We start from the raw sequence: 18586 nt of genomic DNA, 5'->3' as shown, positions 1-18586 counted from the left end.
CAGCGGCCTTCCTGAACGTGCTGATGAACTGTCAGTGGCAGAGTCTGTGGTGTCGGGTGGAGGACGGGGTTCTGAAGATGTATCGAGATGAGGAGTCGGAAGAGACCCCTCAGTACACGGTTCAGCTCAGAGGGTGTGAGGTCTATCCCGGCCCGGATACAGCACATGCATACCGCATTACTATCACACAGCACGGAGACCAGGTGGCTGTACTAGAGGTACAATAATGATTTGAGATTCGCTTGTATACATTTTTTAAATATTAGTATTTAGTAATTTCTTTAATTTATTTTTATTCTAGTTTTAGTAATAGATAGTAGATATTGAGGGCATGGTACCATGGTAATGCCATGTTTTTTTTGTATATGCATGGGTGTCGGAAGCAAAAAAAATTTTGGGTGGGTCCTCTCAGAAAATTTTTACTTGAGTAAAATTTACATTTACATTAAGTACAAAAATACCTTCTTGTTTGCTAAACGTCTGGTTGGGCAAGACAAAATTACGGAAATCACAAAATCATTGAGAGCAGCAATAGTGTAGGGGTAAGACACATGGCATCAAGTTTTGACGCAAATCGAACCGAGGTTCGAATCCGCCTTTTGCCGAACTCACTCTACTCCCTTTTAAATATATTTATATAATTTTATAAATATAATCCCTTTTATATAATATTTAAAAAGTGGAAATAAAGCATCTAACATGTTTAATAATAAGTGTTTATTGGTTTGGGGTAGGTAAACAGACGTGCTGAATTAGAGACGATAAAAGTGAGTGGGTCCAATATCATTGATCGTAAAAAGTGGGTGGGTCTTGTCCCCACATACAATGGTTCCGAAGCCCATGTGTATATGTTATTTTTCATGTATGAATGTGCAGACAAATTGTGAAGATGATAAAGAGCAGTGGGTTCAGCTCCTGCAGGATGGGAGTTCCACTGTAGCTGGTTCTCCATATGAACACACCAGCCAGGAGTCACTGAGGTACATACACACTCACATGCTGTCTGTCTGCTGCCAGCATTCCATATGAACCAAACATGAATCACTGAACTACACACACACACACACACACACACACACACACACACACTCACTCACAAAAATACTTACATTCTTTCCGCATCCTCTTTCCATTCTTCTCTTTTCGTTTCCTCTGTTCCTCAGTGGTCTGAAAAGCCGCAAGTTCCCCACCTCAAACATGTACATGGACGATCCCTTTCAGCAGCTGTGTGGTGGAATCCATTCTCAGCCCATCTATTCAAACTCATCCATACTGGAGCACATGGTACGGTCCAGCAGTGGGGGTGTTAAACAGACCATTGAAAAATGAAGTGTATGTGACCAGATAAAAAAAACAACAAAAACAAATGGTTTGAGCAAGCTGTTCAGTTTTTTTTGCAGTTTAGTGAATTTACATCTCACTAGTTATGCAATAAATGTGGTTATACATTACCATTCAGAAGTTTGTTTGTTTAAAGGAATTAATGCTTTTATTCAGCAAGGACACATTCAATTGATGAAAAGTAACATTAAATACATTTATAGTGTTACAAATCACACACAACACCATCACTCTCTCATTAATGCATTCAAATAAATTTAATGTAGGCCTACTGTGCTAATTTATCTGTATCTGATGTACAAAAAGCAGAAGTCTGCCCCATAGACAATATCTGCTGAAAGTGAACCGTTTCCTTCAAGTATTTTAAAATCACAATGAAATGCACTTTTTCATTAGAAAAAAAAATTCCACCTTTAATAGTAGAAAATATTTACAGTACAAACCTTATCAGGGAACTTACTCAAAAACCTTATGAGGGCAAAAAAAAATAAAAAAAATGTTAATTTATCGTAATCGAGGTAAATAACAATAATAATTTAATAACACTGTTAAATGTAATGTTTAGAAAATTTCTAAATGAATATCCATTTTTCATACTGTCCTTTATAATGTTGTGAAGCATTAAATTTACTAGTAACACTTTACAATAAGGTTTCATTTGGTAACATTAGTTAACTACTTTAGTTAACATGAACTAAGAATGAACAATACTTCTACAGCATTTATTAATCTTAGTTAGTGAGTTAGTTCACCCATAAATGAAAATTAGCCCATTATTTACTCAACAAGTCATCCAAGGTGTATATGACATTCTTCTTAAAGAACATCCCCCCCCCCCCCCCCCCCCCCCCCCAATCCAATACAATGTTATACTATAGTAAATAAGGTACATTTTGATTTCATGTTGCCTTTTTTAATTCATGGACAGTCATTGCTTGTGCATTGCTATTCTGACAAACTAACATTACATATAACTTATACATCTGTTTCATCCATTTGTCAGTTTCAGAAACCCTACACTGGTGGAAATGGAGAATTGGTGTCATCCAAGGATTCTGCCAACTACAGCAATAATGAAATCTTCAGCAACCACAGTGAGTCAGTCATATTACTACAGTCCCTAATCCTGAGTTGTACTTTTTAAGAAAAGGAAACACATTAAGAATAAAATATACTGTACATTTATAGTTCTCTCTCATTTTTCCCATTTCCAACTCCCATTGCCTTGTCCCATTCATTCTGTCGCCAACTTTGTTGTAAAAGTCCTTTTAAAACTGCTTTTACATTAATGGGAATTTTTTTCACTCTAACCTCATTGCTTTAAACAGATCAGCATCATCACATATAACCATATAGTCTTTCCAGGTCATTTTTCTCTCATAAAAATCTTTAATAATACATTAATGCATTTGGTCAATAAAATTAGAGATGCAAATGGATGTTGGAAGTTATGATCTACATTTATAGACCATCTCACAGACCTTTGGCGAATGGCTGTATCGCCTATAGGACAGGCCAAGCATAAGCCCATTTCCCTCTTGAGCACAAAACATATGATTAAGACTAATATAAATACTTGACAATTCAGAGGCATCTGCTTTTAATTTGAACAATACTAAATCATTTTATGGTGGCTGGTGCCTGTGCTCAAAGCTCAACTTTCCATGATCATGGTTTATTGATATGCATAACATCCCAGAGCATACATTTTTGCTTTTCACATGTTTTATTTGCTTAAAAAGGACACTGTGACCTGTATAAATCACTATAACATTACATTCTTAAGGAATGTTTAGATGATCTGATCTTTTCTTGTACAAATGGACTTAAGTGGTTTCTATTGACTTTGATTAGATCATGATTATATTCCTTTTTAAAGTTCTGTTTTTCTCATGAGGTGTCAGATACAACTTGTACTGTAAAACCTTTACTTTGTGAAATGTCATTACAATTTAAATTAAGTTTTCTATTTTACTATATTTTAAAATGTTAGTTGATGACAAAACTGAGCTTTCAGCAGCCATTAATCCAGTCTTCAGTGTCATGTGATCCTTTCGAAATCATTCAAATATGCTAATTTGGTGTTATAGAAACATTTTTTATTATTATTATAAACGTTTGTTTTTTTTAAGTTGTGCTGCTCAATATTTTTGTGGAAACCATGATACTTTTTTTCAGAATTCTTAGATGAGTAGAATGTAAAAAACAGCATTTATTTAAAATGGAAACCTTTTGTAGCATTATAAATGTCTTTACTGTCACTTTTGATCAATTTAATGCATCCTTGCCAAATAAAAGTATTAATAGTAAAAAAAAAAAAAACATTTTACTGACACTTACAAAGTTTTGAACAGTAATGTTGGAGCTGTGTTTAGAATATGAATATGTGTGAGCATGTGTTTTATAGTGTGTACTATAGGGCATGTGAGGTGAGGTTTAGACTCTGTTTCTGGACTGTCTCAGCAGAGAAAGGCAACACTCTTGTGCTCCCATTTTGGTAGGGATCAGCGGCGGCTGGCATTTTTTTCTCCCTTGTGGTTTTGGTTGCAGTACAGGGATGTAGCATTTGTGGCATGTGCGCGCACACACACACACACACACACACACACACACACACACACACACACACACACACACACACACACACACACACACACACACACACACACACACATCCTTTAAGATTCTTCAGTCAAAACCATGAATATCATGTTTTCTTTTTGAACCCAACTTTTCAGGACGTGCTATACTCGGGGAAGAGATTAAGACAGGTAAAAAGTAGAAAAGTGAATAAACATCTATAAGACAGTACCTTTTAGAAAAACAACAATTCAATAAAATGTTTTATTTTTACATTTATGAAAGTTATGAACATTTCCACAATGTAATTTCCACCACATTTCATGTTTTAAAAGCATTCTGTGGTGGAAGCACAATATAATTATTCTGCTCACAATAAAAATAATCTTGATTTTTTTTTTTTCCTTTACACATCACATCTCTCATATTTTGGGCCCTATCCATCATACACCTGGCGCAATGCGACGCCAGGCACGATGCAAGTGTTTTTTGCTAGTTTCAGCCCGACACAGTTATCATTATTTTTTGTCATCAGTATTTTTTGTGTTATTTAAAGAGCACGTTAGTAATACGTGGCTATAGGCGGGTGCACAACGCACGTACACTCTGCTTATTACACACACAGGGCTCACAAACTTTTTAAAAATATTATAAATAAAAGTAGCCTTTGTTTGCAATTACAGAGGTCAAACGTTTCCTGTAGTTTTTCACCAGGTTTGCACACACTGCAGGAGGGATTTTGGCCCACTCCTCCACACAGATCTTCTCTAGATCAGTCAGGTTTCTGGCCTGTCGCTGAGAAACACGGAGTTTGAGCTCCCTCCAAAGATTCTCTATTGGGTTTAGGTCTGGAGACTGGCTAGGCCACGCCAGAACCTTGATATGCTTGGTTATCCTGGCTGTGTGCTTCGGGTCATTGTCATGTTGGAAGACCCAGCCTCGACCCATCTTTAATGCTCTAACTGAGGGAAGGAGGTTGTTCCCCAAAATCTCGCAATACATAGCCCCGGTCATCCTCTCCTTAATACAGTGCAGTCGCCCTGTCCCATGTGCAGAAAAACACCCCCAAAGCATGATACTACCACCCCCATGCTTCACAGTAGGGATGGTGTTCTTGGGATGGTACTCATCATTCTTCTTCTTCCAAACACGTTTAGTGGAATTATGACCAAAAAGTTCTATTTTGGTCTCATCTGACCACATGACTTTCTCCCATGACTCCTCTGGATCATCCAAATGGTCATTGGCAAACTTAAGACGGGCCTGGACATGTGCTGGTTTAAGCAGGGGAACCTTCCGTGCCATGCATGATTTCAAACAATGACGTCTTAGTGTATTACCAACAGTAACCTTGGAAACGGTGGTCCCAGCTCTTTTCAGGTCATTGACCAGCTCCTCCCGTGTAGTTCTGGGCTGATTTCTCACCTTTCTTAGGATCATTGAGACCCCACGAGGTGAGATCTTGCATGGAGCCCCAGTCCGAGGGAGATTGACAGTCATGTTTAGCTTCTTCCATTTTCTAATGATTGCTCCAACAGTGGACCTTTTTTCACCAAGCTGCTTGGCAATTTCCCCGTAGCCCTTTTCAGCCTTGTGGAGGTGTACAATTTTGTCTCTAGTGTCTTTGGACAACTCTTTGGTCTTGGCCATGTTAGTAGTTGGATTCTTACTGATTGTTGGGAGTGGACAGGTGTCTTGATGCAGCTAACAACCTCAAACAGGTGCATCTAATTTAGGATAATAAATGGAGTGGAGGTGGACATTTTAAAGGCAGACTAACAGGTGTTTTAAGGTCAGAATTCTAGCTGATAGACAGGTGTTCAAATACTTATTTGCAGCTGTATCATTCAAATAAATAGTTAAAAAATCATACATTGTGATTTATGGATATTTTTTTTTTAGATTATGTCGCTCACAGTGGACATGCACCTACGATGACAATTTCAGACCCCTCCATGATTTCTAAGTGGGAGAACTTGCAAAATAGCAGGGTGTTCAAATACTTATTTTCCTCACTGTATATATTTTTGTCTGTATCTATATTTATGTCATATACATGTCAGGTGTGGCTGTAGAGAATGTGCACAACGCAGGAGTATAACATTTTGAAATATAATAAAATAGATGTAATATTGTCTCTTTAATGCATTTCTTGAATCTTGATGAGCATATGAGACTTATTTCAAAAACATTACAAAAGCTTGCCAATCCCTTGTGTGTTTGTTTTAGGTAGAAAAGTGTTTGAGATTGAGAGGGGTGTGCAGAAGCTGGACCTGACAGGAAAGAGTTGTGTGCAGTTACGAGCAGGGTCAGAGATCAACCTTGTGAGCGTGGGGACGAAGCCAGCTAAACGGAATTCCTTCAGACGATCCCTTGCTTTCTGCACTGAACGAGCACAGGTAACAACTGTCCGCCTGATACTTATAAAACCATGGAATCAGGTTATAATACCATGGAACTTTGAAATTGTATCACAGCACTGGATGAATACCATATTCATGCATCATGGTGTTTGGTAGACATTTCAAGGAAATCCATGGTGTTACCATTCTTACCTAATTGTACCACAGTAATACCATGTTTGTTTTGTTTGAACATACAGTCAAACCAAAAATTATTCAGACACCAGATATATTTTTTTACTAGTGGGTGCAGGACACTATAGTTAATTTTATGTAGGTGAGGATAGCAAAATAAAGTAAACTGTGACATATTATACCCAAAAATTCTTCATACAGTGGACTACCAGTAAAATATATAAAAATTTGGGACCAAAATTATTCAGAAACTTGACCTGACCATGTTTTGCTTAAGTGTTTTTTTCTTTAATTGCTAATCTGACCTTTTATCCCACAGATTGAACAAAATGAAGCATTGCTTGGTAATTGGTTGACCTAAATTGGTATTATCTAATTGTGTACTTAAATGTAACAGCTGACAGCTGATTGTAATCCATTACATACCTTTCTATCAAAGTTATCTGACATTATCAAGATTAATTTGTTCTAAAACAGCAAAGGTGCACTATGTAAAAAGTACTTACAATATCCCAAATGTTTCCAACTATTTGTAAATCGTGAGAAATTGCTATTTTAACCAAGGAACCGGGACGTGTGGGAGTTGCCTGTCGATTGCGTCATATCTGTGTTGCCCTCGGTTTCCGGTTTTATTTTTCAGAAACGCTTTACTCTTACTGCAGTGTGCAAAAAGTGTCATAGCAGCCGCCGAGCGAACGCACAGAGTAACACCATAACTTCATTTTCAACACACTCAGATGTATCTAATATGATAAACAGAGCTGCGTTACCTCATACTCATGACCGGAAAAGGCGACTGTGTCATAATAAAAGTCCTGCTGCTCGCGAGACGTGTGATGCCTTCATCTTATTAACAATCACTCCAGCGGCCTTGCTCAGCTCCACAACACTCGGTCCTGCTCTGCTTCATACTACAGTAACATTAATAATCGCATCCATGAACATGATTTCTGCCCGAGACCTATCCCGATTCTTTTCCAACGGCTGTGAGGTGAAGACCACATGTCCCAGGATTCTGCACTCAAACTTGAACAGACGACCTCTAGTCGACGTGAAAGTTACATAGTGCACCTTTAACTCTGAGTTCTTGTCATATTTTATTAACATTTTCTAAACTATAGTAAACTATGATAATGTGAGAAAATGTTGAAGGTGTCTGAATAAATTTTGGTTTGACTATATCATGGGAGTACCTTGTTATTGAATACCATGTACATTCATGGTATACAGTTTACAGTATATCAGTGTACAGTATTTTGCACTGTTATTTTAGTTTCAATGAGGTACTATTATAATATCATAGTTTCTATTAATATTTTGAATTATTATTTATCTTTAAAGGTGCAGTGTGTAATATTTATGAGGATCTGTTGACAGAAATGCAATATAATATACATAACTATGTTTTCAGTGGTGTATAAAGACCTTACATAACAAACTGTTATGTTTTTACTACCTTAGAATGAGCCATTTCTATCTACATACACCTTGGGTCCCCTTGCAGTGAAATCGCCATTTTGCACCCTACAGAGTGCTAGCTACTCCCTGCTCTCTCAGACGACAACATTTTTGTCCTGTGTCGGCCACCGTAGCTTCTCTATGTGCTTTGAAAGGGAGAGGTGAGCGGTAGACGGTTGCAATTCACAACCTCACCGCTAGATGTCGCTAAGATTTACAGTGCTCCTTTAAATGTTCCATTTTAATTTTACTTAAAGGAACATGCCACTATTTTTGAAAATAGGCTCATTTTCCAACTCCCCTAGAGTTAAACAGTTGAGTTTTACCGCTTTCGAATCCATTCAGCCGATCTCCGGGTCTGGCGGTAGCATTTTTAGCATAGCTTAGCATAGATCATTGAATCTGATTAGACCGTTAGCATCTTGCTCAAAAAATGACCAAAGAGATATTTTTCCTATTTAAAACTTGACTCTTCTGTAGTTACATTGTGTACTAAGACCGACGGAAAATGAAAAGTTGCAATGATATTACGCAGCAACTGAAAATATTCCCCAGCATGCTCCCTGTGCAAGCAGGTTGTCACGTTGGTTATGTTGATGGAAGTGTAATATCATTGCGCCTGCTGCACCCATGGGACGGCAGATAAGTTCCTTGATTATTACACAGGAATGAGAGTATAGTTCCTAGCCATATCGGCCTAGAAAATTGCAACTTTTCATTTTCCGTCGGTCTTAGTACACAATGTAACTGCAGAAGAGTCGAGTTTTAAATAGGAAAATTATTTAAACTCTTTGGTAGGGTTGGGCATCGAGAACCGGTTCCAACTTGGAACCGTTTAAAAAATAACGATGCCATTGGAATCGTTTAGAAATTTTGTTTTCGATTCCGATCATCGGTTCCAAACGCGCAAGTTTTCGGAAGTGCTTGCCACGCCCGTTTGTTCTGTTGCAGCCATGGAGCACGGTAATCGGCGCTCAAAAGTGTGGCTTTATTTCACTTTAAAAAAAAAAAGCCTGGGTCGGCACAGTGCAACACATATCACAAACTTATTTCGTGCACGGGAGGATGCACTACAAATATGTGGTGTATAAATTAACGAGTGTAGCGTGTTTAAAATGCTGCGCAGGTCTGTTCTCCTAGGGCAACCCTGCGCTAACCAACGTTACTAAAGGGATAGTTCACCCTGAAATGAAAATAAAGCCTTCTTTTACTTACCCTGATGTTGTCCCAGTGCCCTATGTCCTATGACATTTAAAATACTGTTCCTGCACGCGCTCCTTCCTATTATGGAATGGCAGTGAATGGCGATCAGCTAAAACATTACAAAAAATAAACAAATGTATCACGCAACGATACAGGGAGACGCGCGCCATATGGAAAGTGTTCAGGGGGCACACTATAAGGTTTTGCGAGAAAGAAACCGTATTATTCAGTAAAAACACTGAGCTCAGCCGTTATTCTGAGCGCGCTCCTCTGTGTACAGAGCCGTCAGCAGCCGCCGGCGCTCATGCCTACTATAATAACTCGCACTGTTGTCATTGCACCCAGGATAAGCACACACACACACACGCACCATTTGGAGAAATCAAGCTCAATAGAAAAAAACGCGATTCTCGTCTTTTCTATAACGTATATGATAAGAAATAATACTAATAATATAACCTCCTTAAGTGAATATTGTGTACCGGTTGTCATGACAATATTGCACGAGGCTACTGCGGCTTGGAGTGCGCACACACATGAACACGCGCATTTGAACAACAGCTGGGTGAGTAAAAGATGGCTTTATTTTCATTTCAGGGTGAACTAACATTATCCCACCTCGTCATAATCAGGTAGTGTAATAACAAAGCCCTTGACCAAATTGCGAATTGTGGTGAACAACAACGTTACTGAAATTATTTTTCCCCCTCGTAGATAAATGTAGCATATACGCAAATTGCCCACGCTAGTAGCAGTCCTAATATGACTGCTGTTAATGCTATTGCTAAACCGGGACTCATGTGAAACTCCATTCACCTTTGCAGCAAAGCAAGTGAAAATGCCAGCGGAGAAAGTCCCAAAACTAAAACTCATTATTGAATCAAAATACAATTTTCCTCTGTGAAATGAGCCTGTGACATGTTGTGACTCCACCCCTCAAAGAATCGGAATCGAGAATCGAAAAGAACCGGAATCGAAACTAAGAATCGGAATCGGAATCAGAATCGTTCAAATCAAAACGATGCCCAACCCTACTCTTTGGTCATTTTTTGAGCGAGAACGGTCTAATCGGATTCAATGATCTATGCTAAGCTATGTTAAAAGTGCTTCTGCCAGACAAGGAGATCGGCTAAATGGATTCGAAAACGGTAAAACTCAACTGTTTAACTCAAGGGGAGTTGGAAAATTTGTCAATTTTCTAAAAAAGTGGCGTGTTCCTTTAACATTAAGGAATTTTATTGTGTTTTTGTCTTTTTTTTATTCGTTTTATTTTGGTTTTAGTTTTAGTTATTTTTTGTAGATCGAGTTTAACTAAATGAAAATGAGAAACTTAACATTTTTAATACAATAACGTTTATTTTATTTAAGTAAAACACTTTTTTTATGATTTTTGTTTTAGTTAACTAAATCCTTGTAGGATGGCGACAAAACTGTATCATGGTGCTGCCACAGTACCCTTCACCATAGTAATGTTAGAAAAACCACAGTAACCTTAGTACATTAAAACATGATAATACCATAGTATTATTTGTAAGGGCTGGTAGGAGCCATTTAAACTAGGCCTCGGGTCTGGGCAGATGACTGAACTGCTGAATTGAAGTTTTATTGTTACACTGCCACCTGTTGCTTGGATTTTGTAACTGCAACACTTTGCAACAAGTTCATATTGATTTGTAAGATCAAATACATGAGACAAATATAAGGTTGTTTGATTTTGGAGCATTTTTCTGGTATTTTATTATGTCGTTTTTTTGTGGCTAGTCTTGTTTTGTGCTTTGTTTGTCAGTTGTCGCTGCTGCTGTTGTGAGTCATGCAATTACAGTGGGATGGATTGGGAGTCACTTCCTCCCTGAGGAGCAGAGAATAACGCTCAGATAAGAGCTGTTTTGACCGACCATTACATCCTACTTTATCAAACCATGATGAGTGGGCTCAGTGGAGGAGTCTGCTGACTTTTGAAATGTTTTTAGAAGTGTGTTTTTAGAAGCTGTGACTCTTGTTTGAGTCATTTAGGATATTTGATCCTATAAAAATCCTACAAAAATGTCATCCTATAAAGGGAAATGTCTTGAACACTCACCTCTGTTTTTCTGTCTCTCAAAGGGGGGCTTTCTGACCCCACTCTTGAGAAGAACTGCCTCAGCAAAAAGCACCCTAAAGAAAGCTCCGTCTGCCCTGTTTATCGAGCATGGCAGGGTCTTCCAAAGAAGGAAGGTAAGATTCCTTCAGCATGAGCACACTGCACAGTCTCCCACATGGATTTGTATTGGATTTGGCAAATTGATACACTAAAATTACTAACTGGATATACATAACTAAAACTGAATTTAAACCTAAACCGTAATATTGAAAAATGTCTGTCAAACCGATTAATTGTGATTAATCGCGTTCAACATAAGTTTGTAGATGTAAGGGATAATCCACGGCTAGCCATGCATTAAAGGATTTTAATGCACGACGTAGAACCACCCGACGCATGGATAAAATCCTTTAATGCATGGCTAGCCGTGGATTATCCCTCTTAGACCTTGGTTATTTGCCAAGTTAAAAACAAGTTAAAGCTGTAACTGATGTTTACAGTGTAATTTTTTAACAGATGGGTTAAAATGACGGTAATTTTCTTAAGTTACGGCTTGTTAGTTCTAGTACTCCATCCGCTTTAAATAAAGTAGAGCCATCGGATTGTTTTTATTTGAACGAATTATCATATTTATTTAAATTCATTATTAAAAGAGAGAGAAAGAGAACTGAAAGAGAAAGATCAGAGAGAGAGAGAGAGAGAGAGAGAGAGAGAGAGAGAGATGCGTGCGCAAGTTACCTGCACTGTGTGCTTCTCTTCTTTAAAGTCTACAGTCTGAAGTCCCCTCGTTGCTTAAAGGGATCATATAATGCCATATTTGTACAAGTTAATATGATTCTTTAGTGTCTAAATTAAAAGTTTGTAATATACTAGTATTGTAAGAAAACACTCATTTTACCTGGTCAAAAACAGCTCTGTTTTCAGCAAGCCATTTCAGTGCATGTGCCCTTAAATGATAATGAGCTTTGCTCACCCCGCCCCTCGTTCTGTGGGGCCTGGGGCGTTTGACACAACACACGTGGATTGTTGCCTTGACAACAGTTGAGGGTATATTTTGGCAACGGGAATCTCTGAGTGCAACCGTATCAATTTGAATCGGAGTCGGACCCGGAACAAGATGACGGCCCTGACGAAGTTCGACAATTAAGGTTTCTGACGTTTATAACGTTTCTGAATGGTTGGTTAACGTAATGTCACTTTGATCTATCTTTGTACTGGCAGGGTAGCGTAGTGAGATACGAATGCTATGTGTTTACTGATGTATACGTTAGTTCATTGACAGATTGTAGTGTTACCACGTTAACTTTATCACCAGCGTACACAGTTTGTAATAACCATAACGCGTTGTTAATTATAAACGTGGGATTATGAGTTATATTGAGAACGTCATACATAGAAAGCATGCCGTAATGTAACTTACCCTGTAAACTTTAGCCGCATTCATTGTGAAGCGTGCAAGCGATTTGCAAAGATTAATATAAAGGTTAATAAAACGTTACATTCACTTCTTCTGGAGGTGCAGCAGGAACATGAATAGTTACCGATCATAGACTGTAAAAAAATATGGACATAGTGTCTGTGACGTCACCCATAGGCTTCTGAAGAGCCGTTTTGAAGCGCAAAGTAGGGACGAGCTGGCCGTTGCCATCTTGTCAGCGTGTCATCACGCGTCACTCCTGGATAATAGAAAATGGGCAAAGAGGCGGAACGTGGGTGGAGCTGAGGTGACACGATGACTAACAGACAGCAGATAAATGGCTATTCACCTCACTCAAAGTGGTCACGCCCTTAATTATGCAGAACTTTAAGGCTTTATATAATGTAAACGAATGAGTTATAAAAAAAATTCACTCCCCTCACAGTTGTCATGAAGGGCAAAATTAGCCATATAGACCAAAACCACAATTTGGACCAGGCTGTAAACATGTGTTTTTCTGCTGTAAAGTTGGGCATTTTAACATGGAGCTCAATCAGATTCTGCTCCCTTCTGGAGCCTGTCCCTAGCAGCCAGTCGAGGAATTGCAGTTTAAGTCACTTCCGTATTGGCTTCAAGAGAAACTGGGGGAGGTTGCCACTTAGTACCGATCCTTTTTTCAGGAGCAGCTTCTTGGCAAAACCTTCTTTATACTGACCCTAGTTTATAAAGCAGTTAGGTGAGAAATGATTCACGCAAACATGAAAGCATTGACGTTGATCGGGGGGAATATTCCCTTCGAAAACAAAACTCAGCCACTGCGTCTTCAGCGGTTCGGATTTAGGAACATCAAAATGACTGCTGTGTTCGTTATTACACCCAAGAACAGAACACCATAATTGCTTAGACGCCATTCCGCTCCAGCGTATCAAAAATGGCGGACTATGATGACAGCTCGTTCAGGGCGGGTCTGTTTTGAAACGCTGCTGTCAATTAACAATCGTGGGAGGGGCGTCCGACTGTGTGACGTCAAACGGTCAGACGGCTCGATTTGAGACAGGGGAAAACATATAAGGAGATAAAAAAAAACACTGGATGGATTTTTATCATTATAGGTTGGTTGTGTACAGGCATATAACATTATATGACCCCTTTAAGCATATAGCTAACATCGGCTAACTTAATGATTCTTTAAGGGATTTATTAAAATTATTTATGAATGACAGGCAACACTGACATTGACAACAAACAATCTTTATTTTAACTAATCATATCATTTATTTAAATAAATGATGTAGTGTGGGAAATAAAACCGGCGTCTCTAACCATAGTTTAGGCTACTATAAATATAAAGACACATTACATTTATTGAAATGCATTAAATAAAAAAAATCAAACAGTTGAAAATTTTGTTTTGGGATTGTTTTACCCATCGTTATACTAATTGATGTTAAACTCAACATTTCCATTTATCGTGAAATTAGACTTGGAAAACGGTAGGGTTATTTCAAGTTTAGGCATAGAGGTGAAATTATGTTTCACTTTGCTTGTTGAGGTTCTAGATGTCAGTATGTCACTCCATGCCCTCCTCTCTGACAAAGATGGGGCCCCAATATGACCGCAAACTCGTCTCGTATCGGTGGTCTGTCACTGACATGATCTGGCGACTTTCTAGTCCGGCATCAGAGAGTCGTACAACGGCAGTGCTCCGCAAACTATGGTTTGTGTACATTTGTGTGATAACTTCCACCTGAACAACAAGAATTTAAAGTATACAATTTAGATTTGGTAGATTTGGTTACTTCGGTGCTCTCGAGTTTGCACAGAGGGATGCGTCTCGAAAGCAAATAGAACGCGCTGGCATTTTCTGGACACTTTGACAGATATTTTTTAAAGCTGTCCACGGGACAAAGTGGGTCGCCAGGGCTCGCAAAACATAAATTCGTAAATTTTCTATATCCGATGCAGTAGGAGCCTTGTGGTTTTTTGTCTCTGGGTTATCTACGTGCCATTGATTCAACAAGGTGCTGAAAGCATTCTTTAGAAATGTTGGCCCATATTGATAGGATAGCATCTTGCAGTTGATGGAGATTTGTGGGATGCACATCCAGGGCACGAAGCTCCCGTTCCACCACATCCCAAAGATGCTCTATTGGGTTGAGATCTGGTGACTGTGGGGGCCATTTTAGTACAGTGAACTCATTGTCATGTTGAAGAAACCAATTTGAAATGATTCGAGCTTTGTGACATGGTGCATTATCCTGCTGGAAGTAGCCATCAGAGGATGGGTACTTGGTGGTCATAAAGGGATGGACATGGCCAATTGGCACTAAGGGGCCTAAAGTGTGCCAATAAAACATCCCCCACACCATTACACCACCACCACCAGCCTGCACAGTGGTAACAAGGCATGATGGATCCATGTTCTCATTCTGTTTACACCAAATTCTGACTCTACCATCTGAATGTCTCAACAGCTTGTCAGTGAACTACGGCTCTGTGTAGTAAATGCCGCTCTATCTGAAAGCAGGTGATGGCGATTTACTACTAATCAAGGAACCGGCTTTACTGACGAGATGCGCCTAACAATGTCATGTGATATATCGCCCAGCCCTAATATACTATATATATATATATATATATATATATATATATATATATATATATATATATATATATATATATATATATATATATATATATATATATATATATATATATATATATATATATATATATATATATACAGGGAGTGCAGAATTATTAGGCACGTTGATTTTCTGATCATATTTTTTTTCCAGGCACATTTGACCAATTCCAAACCACAGTAATCCTAATAACTACTATTGATTTAGTATTTAATAATGTATAAGTGATATATAATTGTTCATGAAGGCTGGAAATGAAAAACACCTTATATTCAGGTGTGCAGAATTATTAGGCATGTTTTCTTTTACAGATAAATTGAGCCAAAAAAGAGATTTAACTCAGACTGAAAAGTAAAAAAGTATTAAATGCCCATGAGAAGGATGCAATACTAGACATTGCAGTTAAGGCATGACCATTGGACAGTGAAATGCTCGTTGGGTCAGCAGGGTCAGACAAAAACATGTGGCGGAGAAAAGACACCTATTAACCACAAAAGAATTAAGAATTAAGGTGAAGAATTAAGGGTGAAACCATCAGGAACCCTTTAGTCTCCAGCGCCACCATTTTCCAGAGCTGCAACCTACCTGGAGTCTCCAGAAGTGCAAAGTGTCAGGATCTCAGAGACTTCAGTAAGGTAAAGAATCCTAAAAAATGACCCCCACTAAATAAGAATCATAAGCTGAAGTGTTGTAAAATACATGAAGCGTGCTTTTTTATAGGCTTTATAGATTTTATAGGTTGAGAATGACTCTTGAAGGACCAGCACCACATCCTCTAGTACCACTGTTTGAAGAATTCATCTTCCAGAATCTGGCAGTACGTTTTGGGAGTTCATTTTAGTCCATCCTGAAGTCCGTTTTGCAGAGATGGACTAAAAATGAACTCCCAAAACGTACTGCCAGATTCTGGAAGATGAATTCTTCAAACAGTGGTACTAGAGGATGTGGTGCTGGTCCTTCAAGAGTTACTCTCAACCTATCTGTCCATAAAGCCTATAAAAAAACCTTCTTCATGTATTTTACAACACTTCAGCTTGTGATTCTTATCTAGTGGGGGTCATTTTTTAGGATTCTTTACCTAACTGAAGTCTCTGAGATCCTGACACCTTGCACTTCTGGAGACTCCAGGTAGGTTGCAGCTCTGGAAAATGGTGGCGCTGGAGACTAAAGGGTTCCTGATGGTTTCACCCTTAATTCTTCACCTTAATTCTTAATTCTTTTGCAGTTAACAGGTGTCTTTTCTTCACCACCTGTTTTTGTCTGACCCTGCTGACCCAACGAGCATTTCACTGTCCAATGGTCATGCCTTAACTGCAATGTCTAGTATTGCATTAGTATTGCATCCTTCTCATGGGCATTTAATACTTTTTGACTTTTCAGTCTGAGTTAAATCTCTTTTTTGGCTCAATTTATCCGTAAAAGAAAACATGCCTAATAATTCTGCACACCTGAATATAAGGTGATTTTCATTTCCAGCCTTCATGAACAATTATATATCACTTATACATTATTAAATACTAAATCAATAGTAGTTATTAGGATTACTGTGGTTTGAAATTGGTCAAATGTGCCTGGAAAAAAAATATGATCAGAAAATCAACGTGCCTAATAATTCTGCACTCCCTGTATATATATATATATATTCACAAACTTTTATGTTGGATGCAATTAATCAATTTGACAGCACAAAAAAGAACACTGACAATAGCACAAAACAAAATTACTAAAAATGAAACTAAAATATTACTGATTATAAACAAATAAAAGCCAATTCAAAATATTGATAAAAACTATTATGGCATATACATATTAGTCAAATAACACTGCTATGACCCTTAACCTATTTGTTTGTGTTTGTAGGAGTGGGAAACCAAAGCTTCAGGTTGACAGCAAGAGAAGACTCTCCAACATTCCCCTCATATCATCAGTATATTATTGCACTGAAAATAATATTCTTTCCAAGCATGTGGATCATGCAGTGGTTTGGATTTTTAAAGTTCTTTGTTATTTTTGGTTTTTTTTTGGTACTGTTAGGAAAATAACCAAAATCAAACAATCTCTTTAGCGCCATATTCTGTTTATATACAAACTTTCATCTTCACACAGATGGCTACATAATAGGGAGCAACTGCAAAACATTTTTACATTTCCATGTTTGTTGAGGTGATGCTGATGTACATTTCTTTAGAAATGTAAGATAACTATGACACCAACATTTCAGGTAGAATAACTATGTGTATAAATGGCACATTTAAATAAAGTGGAGTTTTACGTTTATCATCATAGCACAATATTTATCCTTATGTAAATCACTTTGCACTTGAACTCAACCTCAACCAACTGTGTCTGCGGTTTTCAGGAAGTCATTGTCATGGTCAAAATCAGGAATCGTCAGTGTGAAGATCAAACACGATATGATTATTACTAAATGATTATTGATTATTTAAGTGTAATTACCTCTTAATTTTTTATTTTCACTAGACTCACAAATCTGTGGTAATTTATCAACATTTGTACAGTTTTTATCAATCAGTGCACATGCAGCGTATTATGTGTTGAGCTTTTTTAATAATGTGCCATAACTACATTTTTTATCCATGTTTTTATGAAGCATTGATTTGTCATTACAGCTGAAGAGATTTTTCTGGTATTGATCCCACTTTAGGGAAGGTTTTTCTGTATAGTTTGGTAACTTGTTTATGATAGAATGGCCTAATATTGCTGTACAAATGATAACTGTGGAGAACAAAAATACCACTAATGAGCATAGTATTTGTACAATAAATAAAGCAATGCTGGATAAAGCATAATTTCTTCATTTCTCGTTGTCTATGAATCTTTTTTTTCTTTTTTCTACTTGTTTTCTCGAGATACAGTAGAGTAAAACATTTTTTAAATGGTATGACATTGTAGTCACGTGGCAGAATATGGCAGTTCTGATGATTTCATTAAAGGTTAATGTAAAAAAAAAAAAATCAGTTTTCAATACAAGTTAAATTAAGTTGACCATTTAAAAAAAAAAAATTTGACCATTAAAAGTTGACCTTTTTTCTTTGATGGACTATACACAATACAGATTGTCACTTAAAAGTAGGGGTGTAAATATGTCGCAATATAAAAATGCAACAATCGTGGATTTGTTGCAGTTTTATATTGCGATATATTATGACATATTTGTTACACCCCTACTTTTAAGTGACTTTTTCTTTCAGTAGCAATTTATCTGCTAGAAATTTTTTTTTTTAAATTTGTATTTGCCTACAAGTGCATAAACATATCATTTGTGAACCCTCGTGGAATCAATGTTGTTTATCAAATTTAATAA

General features: G+C 37.6%; 1 protein-coding gene across 3 annotated transcripts in view; it reads left to right on the top strand.

Moving 5' to 3' along the window:
- The window catches only part of LOC307133107 (actin filament-associated protein 1-like 2), a 107910-nt gene extending 89687 nt beyond the window's left edge, over positions 1-18223 (top strand). For 2 of the 3 annotated variants that reach the window (XM_079827913.1, XM_079827914.1), the window contains 7 exons: positions 4-218; positions 877-980; positions 1164-1284; positions 2345-2435; positions 6151-6320; positions 11223-11333; positions 17122-18223. In XM_079827913.1, coding sequence (XP_079684039.1) covers positions 4-218; positions 877-980; positions 1164-1284; positions 2345-2435; positions 6151-6320; positions 11223-11333; positions 17122-17148 — 839 coding nt within the window. In that variant the 3' untranslated portion in view covers positions 17149-18223. Of the gene's footprint in view, positions 1-3; positions 219-734; positions 768-876; positions 981-1163; positions 1285-2344; positions 2436-6150; positions 6321-11222; positions 11334-17121 lie in introns of all 3 variants that reach the window. The other variant, XM_079827912.1, reaches the window with a different exon arrangement.
- The last annotated feature ends 363 nt before the right edge of the window (positions 18224-18586 follow it).

Source organism: Gobio gobio (assembly GCF_949357685.1).
Source record: "Gobio gobio genome assembly, chromosome: 10".
NCBI lineage: Eukaryota > Metazoa > Chordata > Actinopteri > Cypriniformes > Gobionidae > Gobio > Gobio gobio.
This window is presented reverse-complemented; position numbering and strand designations above follow the sequence as displayed.